The sequence below is a fragment of the Pinus tabuliformis genome, chromosome 7 (assembly GCF_031772625.1).
Source record: "Pinus tabuliformis cultivar Carrire ecotype Pingquan chromosome 7, CPIR1, whole genome shotgun sequence".
NCBI lineage: Eukaryota > Viridiplantae > Streptophyta > Pinopsida > Pinales > Pinaceae > Pinus > Pinus tabuliformis.
The window spans coordinates 894,266,330-894,281,970 of record NC_142293.1 but is presented as its reverse complement, the minus strand read 5'-3'; the positions used below and the strand labels follow the sequence as shown (position 1 = coordinate 894,281,970).

At 34.6% G+C, this 15,641-nt stretch overlaps 2 protein-coding genes and 1 pseudogene across 3 annotated transcripts; all 3 read right to left on the bottom strand.

The window, feature by feature from the left end:
- Nucleotides 1-4,589: 4,589 nt before the first annotated feature.
- LOC149250483 (putative purine permease 11) lies at nt 4,590-5,959 on the bottom strand. The gene is made up of 2 exons (XM_089459108.1): nt 5,830-5,959; nt 4,590-5,725 (listed from the first exon to the last, which is right to left on the bottom strand). Exons 1-2 carry the CDS (start codon nt 5,906-5,908, stop codon nt 4,641-4,643), a joined length of 1,164 nt encoding a protein of 387 aa, XP_089315234.1. The 5' UTR covers nt 5,909-5,959; the 3' UTR covers nt 4,590-4,640.
- A 3,834-nt stretch (nt 5,960-9,793) lies between these two features.
- LOC149250482 (putative purine permease 11) lies at nt 9,794-11,251 on the bottom strand (annotated as a pseudogene). Its single transcript, XR_016266833.1, has 2 exons — nt 10,992-11,251; nt 9,794-10,912 (listed from the first exon to the last, which is right to left on the bottom strand). The product of XR_016266833.1 is annotated as a putative purine permease 11 (transcript).
- Nucleotides 11,252-13,939: 2,688 nt separating this feature from the next.
- LOC149250481 (putative purine permease 11) lies at nt 13,940-15,327 on the bottom strand. The gene is made up of 2 exons (XM_089459109.1): nt 15,130-15,327; nt 13,940-15,025 (listed from the first exon to the last, which is right to left on the bottom strand). The coding sequence occupies exons 1-2, from the start codon at nt 15,206-15,208 to the stop codon at nt 13,959-13,961; spliced, it is 1,146 nt and encodes a 381-aa protein (XP_089315235.1). The 5' UTR covers nt 15,209-15,327; the 3' UTR covers nt 13,940-13,958.
- Between the last annotated feature and the right edge of the window lie 314 nt (nt 15,328-15,641).

Here is a 15,641-nt window from a genome sequence, read left to right as displayed (position 1 = left end):
CTGATTTTTCTAGAGTGCTCCCATTGGGGCTTTATCCCTTGCTTCTTTGTGATTTTCAGTGGTATGGCCTTTGGTGTATGGTGGCAAACAATGAGGTGTTGTGTTCTTGGTAACGACGAAGCTCAACACTCTGTAATCTCTAGAACTAACATTCTTGAAGGAGGGCATTGCATCCAACCCTGGTGATTGTTCCATTAGAATGAGTCGAAAGAATGGCTTGTGGAAATCCTGTTAAAACCCTAGGTTGCGTCTAATGTGATCATCACCACGTTCCACACCTTTGAAAGGTTATGTGAATGCATCTTAGTTATATAGAATATCTCAATGACTAAGACAGTGCAACAATTACAACAGGCAATGATACCTAAAGGCATAGTGCTCAACCTTGATGACACAATTATAAATACACAATTTAAAGAAATTTAGAACAATATGTGATAATATGAAGACAATTATTCTAATTAGTGATGAATGATGGTGAGAACATGTATTGGTATTTTGTTGAGAGGTGCTCTCAACCAGTGTGGGAGAATGTCATATTATGTTATATAGTTACATTAAAAATTAATTAAAAAGTGCTTACATTGAAAAGTTTAAAAATAAAATTGGCTTCAAAGTTAAATAAATATTAGTGTACATGTACATTCATATTGAACCCAGATTTGTCGAGCACAGTGAAGCATCAAATTTCTTAAAGTGCAATATTTTTTTAATCATTTAGTTCCATATCATGTATAAATTTCTTCATAAAATGATTAAAAAATTTACACCTTAAAATTTATATTTTCTCACTTCTTGATAAACCCAAATTTCGAGTTTAGCAGAGATTTAAGCTCATTTACTTTTTCAAATTTAAAAGCAGTAATTTAATTTAAATTAGATCAACTAATATAAATCTAAATTTAATCCTACTAATATAAATCTAAATTTGATCCTATGCGTGAATCTGGTGTCGTTTGCCCTTTTCCTAAATAGGTTTGTTCAATCTACTTATTTTTGGTCTATGTTTCTCACGCCACATTTTATAGCCGTACAGAGCCCCATTATAGCGCTTATCTCCATCTTTTAGGAGAAAATATGCCCTTCAAGAGTTGTATAGTATTTTTAAAGTACCTGCAACTTCCTTTAATTTGACGGAGATATGAATTTGGCTAAATCCTCCTCTAATTTGACGGGATACATTGGCAGAACCAGTCAGCGTGTGGTAGCGTAGAGTACCCGCAACGTTTGCAGAAAATTGTTTAATTTCTCGGTAAGTTCACGATTCACGCTTATACTGCTTATTCTGTTCCATAACACAAATTTAAACTCCTTTTGAGAAATATTTTCTACTCAAAGACAACACCGGCTTAAAATGGAGAGGGTGTCTGCAATAAAATATATTTAGGCCAGAGGTTTTGCCTTTTTTCCTTCCATATTCAAAGCAAAGTAACACTGGCTTTGGGTGTGAAGTCTCTTGTTTATACCTTTAGCTTTGTATTGTATGCTGGTTTATGCTTGGAAAAATCTTTATAGCACAGATTTTGCGAGAGACTTGCTCGTCTTCTAGGGTCTTCTATTTAGCATTAAATAGAGGGTTTATAGGTAGAATTCTACGAGGGTATATGATAGGGTAAGTTTATAATGAGTAGGTTGAATTGGAATTGCTGGTTTATATAGTTATCATTTTATATCTATTTTAAATTTAAATTTCTTGAGGTGTAAATTAATTTTTTGGGAATTGTCTTTAGTGAGATTTTTTTTGTTAGTTTTTGTCGTCTAATTTTTCTAAAATTTGACAGGAATTTATTGAAATCACAAGCTTGATGGGTAACCCCTGCACAATTGAAGTGCCTTAGGGGTTTTTCATTGTGTCGAATCCATATATATAGTCAAAAAACCAGTTTAAATAACACAAATCAAGATTTCACCTCAAAATTTTTTGCCGGATTCCGACACTAGAATGTCCAAAAAGTCGCACTAAAGACAACTCCGATCTTTTGCACTCTAAAAGAGGTTTGCAGCTTGAGGGATTGTATTCCTCTTAATGCTTGATAGATTCAGGTGTAAGATGGATCTAGGATGGTAATTTTAAAATGAATTACACATTTATTTTATAAAGAGCGTTGGGATAATCTTGACTCAATCACTTGAGTAATTAAGATAAACTTGATTTGGTTATTGATGGATTTTCCGTTGGTGGTTTATGGATCCATAGTATTGGGTATGTGACATACCCCAATGTTTGGGTACCCTCAATAACTCGATTTTTGGTGAAATTTGAACTTATGATACCATTCTTATAAATCAAGAAAACAAAGGAAGTAGAAGATCCTATAATAGCCATGCTAGTCACAATGTCCATGGCAACTTGATAACTAATGCCCCTTTTTTGTATATGCAATTCATAGTTCAGAAGAAAAGAGTAGAGTTGTAGGTCTCACCTTTTAGATCAGCTTTCCTAGGGTACATCTTATGTTCGTTGTGGATGGTGTGTTATTTACTTAGCTTATTTCATTTTAATTTCATTTTGTTCCAATTTTCCATGCATTAAGTTAGTAATGTCAAATCTAAATTCAACGTAAAACACTGTATAATAAGGTATTTCATTGTTTTTCAAATATGTTGTGATGAGTTGGTCCAATGGAATATGTAAAAATGCTTATAAATCAATGTATAAATCATCATCTTGAGGGTTGAATGATCATTCTTCATTCCAAAGAGGGCATGTATGAGCCCTTGAATTGACTCTAAAATGTCCAATTTGGAATGTGCAAGCTTGATATGAGATTAAGGCTCCTTAGACTTTAGGTAATTGATTGAGTCATGGCCATTTGGTCTTCAATTAACAAAAACACTTTGATTGACATATTTGAATAAAGAAATAACTTATTATCCTTAATTGACCTTGACTTTTATTCTTGTTGTGATTTGGAAATTGATTGGGTTGTTGTTCCAATATTGCATAGATATATTACCCTAGTTTGGCAGGGCAACCTCTGAGGTGCTTTACAAGAGGTTGAGCTTGTGGAAGCATGGTGAGTTGAGGATGCATAATTTGTTGCATAAGGGACATGATGTTTAGCATAGGTTGTTGCATAAGGACAAAGTGAATAGTTTTGGGTGTTGCATATGAAGATTGAAGCAAGACCAATAGGTTTAATATAAGTATTTAGTCCTTGATGAGGTGTGTTGCATTGCAACTTGCAACAAACATGCTACAATAGTGTTGATTGTATCTCCAAGTTATGATTGAAACAAAAGTTGGTAGGTGATTTTGAACCAGACCCTTAGTTATCAAAGCACAAATTGTAGCTCAAAGGGAGGAATTTTCTAGATAGATGATTCTATGTGCAATATTGACAGAATATTTCTTATCACTTTTGGATGGTGAGCTAGCTAACTTCTTGTATCAATTGAGGTTGTTCAATCACACAAGGTGATTTAGGTCTTGGTGTAACTTTGTCCAATAAGCCTACATAACATTGACAATCAATTGTAAAATGTTCTAATAAGCACTTAGTATCGAGATATTTTTGTGAAGTAGATCATAAGCTAAAAATAGTAGAGTAACAAATAAATAGAATGATGTTTTTGGAAAATATGTACTTCTCTCATTATTTTCTTAATAAAAAATTTAACTCAATGAGTCATGCATCTTATTTCCAATGAATATGTGTGCGTGTGAGAATGCCAATAGAGGGTTGTACCATCTCCTTTCATTCTTATAAAACCTTGTTCTTGAATTTCTAAATGATAGTAGGGTTAGGTTGCAACCATTGCCATTAGAGAAAAAACACATTAGATGGTGTTATCCTCTATTAGAGAGCAAGGTGCAAATTTCCAAGGACCAATGTGATTAACAACAAAAAGATAGAAACACCTCTATATATTGCACTCAAAATAAAGCCGGTGTTAGATGTTGTATATCTCAAAACTGAAGATAGATAATGGAAAACACATCAAATAATATATTCAACCAAAACACTATTAATCAAATGTATCACATAAACCATAGTCATTAACCAAATCTATACACAAAGTTAAAATGATACATAAAAAAATTGTCCTACAAAAAACCCCCTAGTGCTTCCCCTTATTTCAAGGATGGCACCCAGCTACTCATAGCGATTAAAAAAAACACTTATATGGGCGCAACATATCACTTACAATAATTGAATAGGGATAGGGAAGATATTAATCACTCCTCCCAACCATCCAAAATAAACTCAATTAACATTATATATAATTTATAATACATTATAATACAAGGCTTTCACCCAATTGCCTTATTGCCTTTCTGTAGGACAAGGGATCCTCTTCAAATCAAAGTCACACTATTTAGTTCTACAAGCATGATTGCTATAACATAAATGCTTCTACAAGGGCGTGTTATATACAACGATGAGAAAATTACATTGACTAGTCCAGCGTTATAATTAAATAGATGATGAATGCGAATAGAAGCTTAGGACACAGATGTAAGTAAGAAAGACAATTGTGGCAACAATATTGCCAAAGATTCAAATTTAGGGTTGGAAGTCAACTACATGGCTAAAAAACTTTTTAATAACACAAAATGATCACAAATCTCTATTTATAAAGGGCAAGTAACTTAATTTGACTCTCTCTTTATTATATAAACACGTCTATGAACATAATTAAGGATGTGATGAGCTTTCAGCTAGAACATATATCCTGGTCAGCACACTTGTAGAAGGCTTTGAATCCAAGTACCCACCATATATATAGGAAACAAATCCCCATGTACTTAACAACATCGAAATAATTTTGAGAGCTTCCATTCTGTCATGGAAGAAAGCCACTGATAATATGGGCACAATAGGGAGGGCCAGAGTGCTAATCACATTTGAGAACAAGGAAGAAACCAAAAAGATCAAACCCACTACACCAACCGAAGAAACCTGCCATGCTATTGCAGACCATATCAATGTCATATAGTAAGCAACTTTCCCTGTTGTGAAACTCTCAGCCTCCTTTTTCATATCTCTGAACTCCCCACTAACAAACAATCCAACTATGCATACCACAGTAGCAACTATGGATGTGAAAATTTGCATCTCCAGAACCACTGCAAAGGTCTCCTTCGTTATAACCCTATTGAATACAAGCTGCATCAATGGAAGAAGCAGCCCGTAGATTGCAGAAGCTGCAACAGTACAAATGAATCCTACTATGTACTTGGCAGTATTCACTCCCTTAGGCCTGTCACCATCTGAATGAACCGCAAGCAGAATTGCACCCAAAGTCAGCAAAACCAGAGAATTCAGGATATATGGAGTAATTTTCTGCTTGTTCAGTATGAATGCAAATACAGCATTGAAGGCCAGTTGACTTGAACAGAGAAGAGAATAGGTCGAAACAGGCATATACGAGATACCCCATGAGTAAAGCAGATTGTCTCCAGCTAGAAGCAAGCCCAAACCGACATAAATTAGCACCAATTTGGGTGTGGGCGGGGTAATCTTAGAGGCTTGTTTTCCTTGATAAAGTACCAGAGGTATGAAAAGAATAGGACATCCTGCCGATTGCACCAGAGTTGATATCCATCTACTGTTACCACCATCATCAAAGTAATACCTGTTAAGAAGCATAGCGGTAGCTTGACCTACAATCATTGACGAAACGCTGAATATTACAAGCACCCAATGGGTCTTCCTTTTTCCTGCAAACATCTTTCTATTGGGGCCTCTTCCTGGCTCTGCATCCCTGATCAAACCAGGGCCTGAAGTTTCAATCTCTCAAGGTCAGTCAAATTATATAACAACCGCTTGCAGATAGACAGTTCAATCAAATATAAAATTAATCGGAAAGATTTAACAGACATACCCTCTTGTACTCTGCTGTGGCTTTCTGGAATACCACCCATCTGTATATCACCCATTAGGAATGAATTACCAGTGTGCATCAAGATCAATCTGAATTCAAGTTCTGAAAATTGGTTATTAAAGCAAGCACATGGTATTCACTGAAGGATAGAACCAGCAGTGGAGTTGTGAGAAGGTCAATGGCCCATATGCAACTCATTGCTTGTGCTTGAGTTTGAATTGTGCACGGATTGTTCAGTCCACAGAAGATCCTGCTAAGATCCTGCTTTGTTGAATATAGCGGGCCAGAGCAGGGCCACATTTTCCTCATCTTTCTAAAGGGATTCGAGTTCCATCGTTGTCACTGCAATAATTTTTCAAGGTTCGATGTTCCTTGTTTAACTTTAGTAATTCAGGTCAACGTTTTGTTGAGTGCAGTCATATTTTTATCCGTCATTGATCTTATCTATGCTGTCCATAATAGTCCAAAATGGAACGTTAATGTCAGGGTACAATTCGTAAAATCAAATTCTAGTGTAAAATATAATTTTTTCACTTAATTAAAAGGATTCATTCTCCCTTTTATATATATATTTCGGGAGAAAACGTATTTTTATTAAATTTTAGTTAGCATTTTTTGTCAGGTAAAAAATAATCGTAATCGTAATTTTATTGATATAAATGACTAAAGTGTGTATTTATGTATCAGGAAAAAACCAAAAAACTAAATTTGTGAGAACTCATATGTGGAAAGAACTCTTATTTCATTCTTAATAATATTATTGTGCTGGAATCATAACACAAAAAAACAAAATTTTAAAACAGCCCGTATAGGTGATCAAAAGATTAATTTTTTTAAAAAATAAAATAAAAATAAACATAAACAATGCTTTAAATAAATCTAAAAGGCAGAAAGAGTGGGCTCAAAAGATTAATTTTTTAAAAAATAAAATAAAATAAACATAAACATAAACAATGCTATAAATAAATCTAAAAGGCCGAAAGAGTTTATAATTATTGATGTTTATAATTATTTATAAAAGTAGAAAAAGTTTATAATTATTAATCTTTTACAATATGTATTTTATATTAAAATACATTTAATATAAGTGAAAGATCAATAATTATAAATTCAATTTCTCAAAAAAAGACAATTTATGAAGTGATTATGTATTCAGACTAATTCTTTAACCAAAGTTTAAGGATAAAAAATTTAACAATATAGTGTTTTAATTAGATGAGATCACAACAAATTATAAATGAGTTAGTGAGTCACTTTTGTTCTAGCCATTTCCTTGATACATATTAAAACAACACCATTGTGTATTTGCTCATTTCCTTGATACATACTAAGACAACTCCATTGTGGATTTGTTCATGTATATAATCTACTTTGACATGGATTGATTATGTATCTTTTCATGGGTATGCTTGCTATTCTTATATATACTTCATGAGTCCATCATGTATCTTTTCATGGCCATGATCATTACTCCTATTTATACTTCTTGGATTTACAAAGTATATGATTTAACAATCATCCTTTTTCATACTTGAGCATGGGTATGCCTATCCCAAGAAAAGATCCATCTCATACCTTTTCTTTTGTTGCAGCTACTTCCCTAATCTAAAGTTTGATCAGCATTTTCCTTCACCAAATTATAATGTATTTTGGTCATTGGCTATCCTTCTAACCTTACACAATAGGGGTACCTATTATAGCATCTTTAGCCACCCCATTCAGCTCAAATGCACCTAAATGGTGTTGAATCATTCCATACTTGATTTTGACTCACTCAATCCATCTAAAACTATGTAAAAAATCCTTTACAATATACCAGGTGTTTCCTTCAACAAACGAGTCTACACTCACGTGTATCCATTAGAAAATCACAAAATTAAAATAAATGTGAAATTTATGCACCCCTAAGTGAAAATTATAGGAAAATTGGTTCCATAACTTCCAAATTCTCATGAGAAATGGTCTTTACCATCTGATAAACCCCAAGGATAACACACACCAAGCCCTATGATACTAGAGTTATCATCTTGTGTTAATTAGTTAGAGCATTTTTACATCATGGCTTTTATGACCACCATTCCATGGGCATTTGTATTCTTAGTTGATCCCTTCTCCTATTTTGAGAGAGAGGCCTAAGGAACTCTTGTCTTCCTCCTCTTCATAGAGTAGAGTATTGAAAGTGAAGTAGTCTTAACTGACCCAAGATAGGAGGAATCTACATTACTAGTGGTATCTACAATGGAAGTTAGGTATACCATATTGTTTTGTTGTTATTCTCAATAAAAGTGGAAATCTCTCTTCTCCTTTACATCTTGCGCACCCCCCTCCCCAATCAAGATGCTATTTATTTGCATTCAATTGTCATTTTTCATTTTTGATTGTTGGTACTAATGCATTTGATTGTAGTTAGATAGTTGGTTATTTCACAATTCAATTATTAATTGCCAATCCATTTGAGGAACATTTCTTATTCCATGTGTATAGATTTGCAAAGCCCATGGAGGAACAAGAGGTTTGCATGGGGGATTCACCTTGTTGACCAATACCTTATCACATTTATTCATAAAGTAAATTGTGAAAAATAGAGGCAATATATTGTAGGTAATGGTGGGGGGGTGGATGGTGAGATGTGGGATAGAAGGTGGGGTGGTGGTGGGTTATAGGTATTATGGGGTATAAAAAGGGGTATTCGGTAAAAATAGAGAATATCTATTAAAAATTTGGATTATTTTTATTAGATAGATGTATTGGGATGGGGATGTAACAAAAGATGGGGAAGTGAGATTAGAGGTCTTCTCTAATATCACGGGTGAAGGTGCTATGACACAAGTTGAATGAGTGGAAATCACATGTAGGTTAGAAGGGAGTAATTCATGGATCTCATCTCCAATCATCAATTAACCAAATAAGTTCTCATAACTACCTAGAAGTTATAGTTGATATTTTGTAAGACAATTTAGGAGAAAGTAGATTGTTATATTTAAATTTAGAGTTGTGATTTCACCCTAATCATAGGGTATAGTAGATTTTTCTATAACACATGCTCTTTAAATAAAGATCATGGACCAATCATTTAACTAGTCATTAGTATTTAGGAGTTGAACCATTATATTTCTTTTTGTCTAGAACCTATTGTGACCATTGGATTACATAACTACAAATGCATACTAAAGAAACACACTTTACCTAAAGACACATTAGACCAAGTTTATCTTAACTAACTCCTACATGTCTAAATATTTTAGCATCCCCCCTTAAGAATAATTGGGCTAGTGTTTACGGATTTACAAAGGTGACATAATAGGAGAAAGAAGTAGGCGTTAGCACTGAACTTCCCTCAACAATAAATTCTTGAACTCCTAACATGGTTAATAGAAAACTTCACTTTTATAGGAGACTTTGTGAAAATGTTTAGAATTAAGGGAAAACGGTCACTTTGAAAATGCAATTTTGAATGATCTCTCTATTGAAGTGCATGTGTAGCTCAACATGTTTATTGCATCGACATTGAATGATTCAATTTTTAACAAGCTTAAATGGAACTTTGGTTGTCACATTAGATTGTGGTTGGATGTTGCTATAGGAATCCAAACTCTAAAAGGATCTACAAAGTCCAAATGGCTTATTGACTTACATTAACCACTAATCGATAGCTTGCTTCTACTAAAGAAAGAGCAAGAACTTGTTGCTTCTTAAAAACCCAAGTGACAAATCCAAAACCAAGAATTAAAACATAATTTATAGTACACTTTCAATCATTAGGTTGCCACCTTATAAGAGCCAATAAAAGAGACCCTGTATCCCAAACTAAGTGTACCCCATATATATAAATGCATTCTTTTATTGCTTTTCAATGATACTCATGAAGTGTTTACATATATTAGGTAACAAGATCAACAACAAAAGAAATATCAGAATGAGTATGAATACATATATTAGGTAACAAGATCAACAACAAAAGAAATATCAGAATGAGTATGAATTAAATATAAATGGCTATCAATTTATTGATGATCTTTCATCTAGAACAGATATCCTGGTCAACACACCTGTAGAAGGCTTTGAATCCAAGTACCCACCATATATATAGGAAACAAATCCCCATATACTTAACAACATCGAAATAATTTTGAGAGCTTCCATTCTGTCATGGAAGAAAGCCACTGATAATATGGTATAATAGGGAGGGCCAGAGTGCTAATCACATTTGAGAACAAGGAAGAAACCAAAAATATCAAACCCACTCCACCAACGGAACAAACCTGCCAACCTATTGCAGACCATATCAATGTCATATAATAGGCAACTTTCCCGGTTGTGAAATTCTCAGCCTCTTTTTTCATATCTGTGAACTCCCCACTAACAAACAATCCAACTATGCATACCACAGTAGCAACAATGGATGTGAAAATTTGCATCTCCAGAACCACTGCAAAGGTCTCCTTCTTTATAACCCTATTGAATACAAGCTGCACCAATGGAAGAAGCAGCCCATAGGTTGCAGAAGCTGCAACAGTGCAAATGAAGCCTACTATGTACTTGGCAGTATTCACTCCTTGAGGCCTGTCACCATCTGAATGAACCGCAAGCAGAATTGCACCCAAAGTCAGCAAAACCAGAGAATTCAGGATATATGGAGTAATTTTCTGCCTGTTCAATATGAATGCAAATACAGCATTGAAGGCCAGTTGACTTGAACAGAGAAGCGAATAGGTCGAAACAGGCATATAAGAGATACCCCATGAGTAAAGCAGATTGTCTCCAGCTAGAAGCAAGCCCAAACCAACATAAATTAGCACCAATTTGGGTGTGGGCGGGGTAATCTTAGAGGCTTGTTTTCCTTGATAAAATACCAAAGGTATGAAAAGAATAGGACATCCTATCGACTGCACCAGAGTTGATATCCATATACTGTTACCACCACCATCAAAGTAATACCTGTTAAGAAGTGTAGCAGCATCTTGACCCACAATAAGTGACAAAACGCTGAATATTACAACCGCCCAATGGGTCTTCCTTTTTCCTGCAAATATCTTTCTACTGGGGCCTCTTCCTGGCTCTGCATCCCTAATCAAACCAAGGCCTGAAGTTCCAATCTCTCAAGGTCAGTCAAATTATATTCAATCAAATAAAAAAAATTGTGAAAGATTTAACAGACATACCTTCTTGTACTCTGCTGTGGTGTTCTGGAATACCACCCATCTGAATATCATCCATTAGGAATGAATTATCAGTGTGCATCAAGTTCAAATTCAAGTTCTGAAAATTGGTTATTAAAGAAGGCACCAACAGAGGAGTTGCGAGAATCTCGAAGGCCACCCACATGCAGCACGTTTCAGAGAGTCTTATTGCGTGTGCTTGACGTTCGATTGTGCACGGATTCTTTAGTCCACCGAAGATCCTGCTAAAGATAGCGGGTCAGGGCAGGGCCACATTTTTCTTATATTTCTAAGGGGATTCGAGTTCCATCGTTTTCACTCTGCAATAATTTTTCAAGGTTGGATGCTCGTTGTTTAACTTTAGTATTTCAGGTCAACGTTTTGGTGAGTGGAGTCATATTTTTATCGTCAATGCATTGATCTTATCCACACTGACCATAACAGTCCAAAATGAAATGTTACCCCCACTGACCATAACAGTCCAAAAATGAAATGTTAATGTCATTGTACAATTCGTAACATGAAAATCTATTGTAAATTATAATTTTACAGTTAATTATATACATATTTTATTGAATTTTAGCTAACATTTTTCTGAAGGGAAAAAAACATAAAAAAAAAAATCGTAGTTTTATTAGTAGAATGGTTGAAAATACATTTAGTTTGTCTTCATGTAATTTAAAAAAAACCAAAAAAATACGTTAGTGAGAGTTAATGAGTGGAAAGAGCTCTTATTTTATTTTAAACAACATTATTTTTTTGCTGGAAACTATAATAAAAAAAACAATTTTTTTTTGGCTGGAAACTATAATAAAAAAACAATTTATTTTGCTAGAAAGATAATACAAAAAAACAAAATTTTAAAACCGCCTGGATAGGCGACCAAAAGGCTAAAAGGCTAAATGTCCTAGAGAGAGAAAAATGAAACATAACTACTACAAACATTAAAGCCATAAGCCAATGGCTAAAAAAGTTTATAATTATTGATTTTTACACTAAGTTAAATGTATTTTATATTAAAATACATTTAACATGAAAGATCAATAATTATAAACTCAATTTCTTAAAAAACAATCTATCAAATGATTATGCATCTAAAAGGTTAAGTATAAAATATTTAATGATAAAGTGTTTTAATTAAATGAGATCATAATAAATTATAAATGAGTTGGTGACTCATTTTCGCTTTAGTCATTTCCTTGATATGATTTACTTATGTATTTGTTCATGGATATGATTTATTTTGACATGGATCTGTTATGTATTTCTTCATGGTCATGATCATTACTTCTATTTATACTTCATGGATCTATAATGTTTATGATTTGGCAATCATGCTTTTTCGTACTTGAGCATAGGTATGACTATCTCAAGAAAAGAGCCATCTCATACCTTTTCTTTTGTTGCAACTACTTCCCTACTCCAAAGTTTGGTGCGCTTCACTCCGCTACAATCATCATCTTCCTCCACCAGATTATAATTTATTTTGGACATTGGCTATCCTGCGAACCTCGCACATTAGGGGGCACCTATTATAACATCTTTAGCCACCCCATTCAGCTAATATACACCTAAATGGGTTTTAATTATTCCATGATTTTGACTCACTCAATCCATCTAAAACTATGCAAAAAATCCTTACAATATACTAGCTTGTTTCCTTCAACAAAGGAGTCTATACTCACATGTATCCATTAGGAAAGGCATGAGAACATTACCAAAAAAATAAAAAAAATGTGAAATTTATGCACCACTAAGTGAAGATTATAGGAAAATTGGTTCCATAGCTTCCTAATTCTTACGAGAAATGGCCTTAACCATCTTGTAATGGCATAAATAAGACCTCAAGTAAAGATAACACACACCAAGCCCTATGATACTAGAGTTATCATCTTGTCTTAATTAGTGAGAGCATTTTGTCCTTGAGAGAAAGGCATAAGGCACCTTTGTCTTCCTCTTCTTCACACAGAATAGAGTATTGAAAGTGAAGTAGTCTTAAGTAAGGCACCTTTGTCTTCCTCTTCTTCACACAGAGTAGAGTATTGAAAGTGAAGTAGTCTTAAGTGGCCCGAGATAGGGGAATCTAGATGGTGGTTGTGTGTAGTGTCAACAATGGAAATTAGGTATAACATATTGTTTTGTTGTTATTCAATAAAAGTGGAAATTTCTCTTCTCCCTCACATCTTGACCCCGCCCCCAATCAAGATATTATTTACTTGCATTCAATTGTTGTTTTTCATTTTTGAGTGTTGGTACTAATGCACTTGATTGTAGTTATATGGTTGTTTTACAATTCAATTATCAATTTCCAATTTGATTAACATTTCTTATTCCATATGTGCATATTTGCAAAGCCCATGGAGGAGCAAGAGGTTTGCATGGGGAATTCACCTTGTTGACCTATATATGATCACATTTATTCATAAAGGGAGTTTTAAAATTGTGAAAAATAGAGATTATATATTGTAGGTAATGGTGGTTGGGGGGGGGAAAATGTGGGATAGACGGTGAAGTGGTGGTGATTTATAGGTATTATGGGGTATAAAAAAGGTTATTTAGTAAAAATAAAGGATATTTATTAAAAATAGGGATTATTTTTATTAGAGAGATGTATTGGGATGGGGGTGCAACAAAATGATTTTGGGATGTTTTAATCAATATCTAGTGAGATGAGAGGTATCCTTTAATATCCCATGAGTGAAGATGCAATAGCATGGGTTGAAAGTGTGGAAACTCCATGGAGGTTTGAAGGGATAATAATTCATGAGGATCTCATCTCCAATCACCAATTAACCAAATAAGTTTACATAACTACCAAGAAGTTATAGTTTATATTTTACAAGACAATTTAGGAGAAAGTATATTGTTATCTTTAAATTCAAATTTGTTGTAATTTCACCCTAACTTAATTTGACTCTCTCTTTATTATATAAACAGGCCTATGAACATAATTAAGGATGTGATGAGCTTTCAGCTAGAATAGATATCCTGGTCAGCACACTTGTAGAAGTCTTTCAATCCAAGTACCCACCATATATATAGGAAACAAATCCCTATGTACTTAACGAACATCAAAATAATTTTGAGAGCTTCCATTCTGTCATGGAAGAAAGCCACTGATAATATGGGCACAAGAGGGAGGGCCAGAATGCTAATCACATTTGAGAACAAGGAAGAAACCAAAAAGATCAAACCCACTCCACCAACCGAAGAAACCTGCCATCCTATTGCAGACCATATCAATGTCATATAGTAGGAAAATTTCCCTGTTGTGAAACTCTCAGCCTCCTTTTTCATATCTCTGAACTCCCCACTAACAAACAATCCAACTATGCATACCACACTAGCAACTATGGATGTGAAAATTTGCATCTCCAGAACCACTGCAAAGGTCTCGTTCTTTATAAACCTATTGAATACAAGCTGCATCAATGGAAGAAGCAGCCCATAGATTGCAGAATCTGCAACAGTACAAATGAATCCTACTATGTACTTGGCAGTATTCACTCCCTTAGGCCTGTCACCATCTGAATGAACCGCAAGCAGAATTGCACCCAAAGTCAGCAAAACCAGAGAATTCAGGATATATGGAGTAATTTTCTGCCTGTTCAGTATGAACGCAAATACAGCATTGAAGGCCAGTTGACTTGAACAGAGAAGAGAATAGGTCGAAATAGGCATATACGAGATACCCCATGAGTAAAGCAGATTGTCTCCCGGTAGAAGCAAGTCCAAACCGACTAAAATTAGCACCAATTTGGGTGTGAGCGGGATAATCTTAGAGGCTTGTTTTTTTTGATAAAGTACCAGAGGTACAAAAAGAATAGGACATCCTGCCGATTGCACCAGAGTTGATATCCATCTACTGTTACCACCATCATCAAAGTAATACCTGTTAAGAAGCATAGCAGTAGCTTGACCTACAATCATTGACGAAATGTTGAATATTACAAGCACCCAATGGGTCTTCCTTTTTCCTGCAAACATCTTTCTATTGGGGCCTCTTCCTGGCTCTGCATCCCTGATCAAACCAGGGCCTGAAGTTTCAATCTCTCAAGGTCAGTCAAATTATATGACAACCGCTTGCGGATAGACAGTTCAATCAAATATAAAATTAATTGGAAAGATTTAACAGACATACCCTCTTGTACTCTGCTGTGGCTTTCTAGAATACAACCCATCTGAATATCACCCATTAGGAATGAATTATCACCGTGCATCAAGATCAATCTGAATTCAAGTTCTGAAAATTGGTTATTAAAGCAAGCACATGGTATTTACTGAAGGATAGAACCAGCAGTGGAGTTGTGAGAAGGTCAATGGCCGCCCATATGCAACTCATTGCTTGTGCTTGACTTTGAATTGTGCACGGATTGTTTAGTCCACAGAAGATCCTGCTAAGATCCCGCTCTGTTGAATATAGCGGGTCAGAGCAGGGCCACATTTTCCTTATCTTTCTAAGGGGATTCGAGTTTCATCGTTCTCACTCTGCAATAATTTTTCAAGGTTCGATGTTCCTTGTTTAACTTTAGTAATTCAGGTCAACGTTTTGTTGAGTGCAGTGATATTTTATCGTATTGATCTTATCTAAGCTGTCCATAATAGTCCAAAATGAAATGTTAATGTCATGGTACAATTCGTAGTCCAAAATGA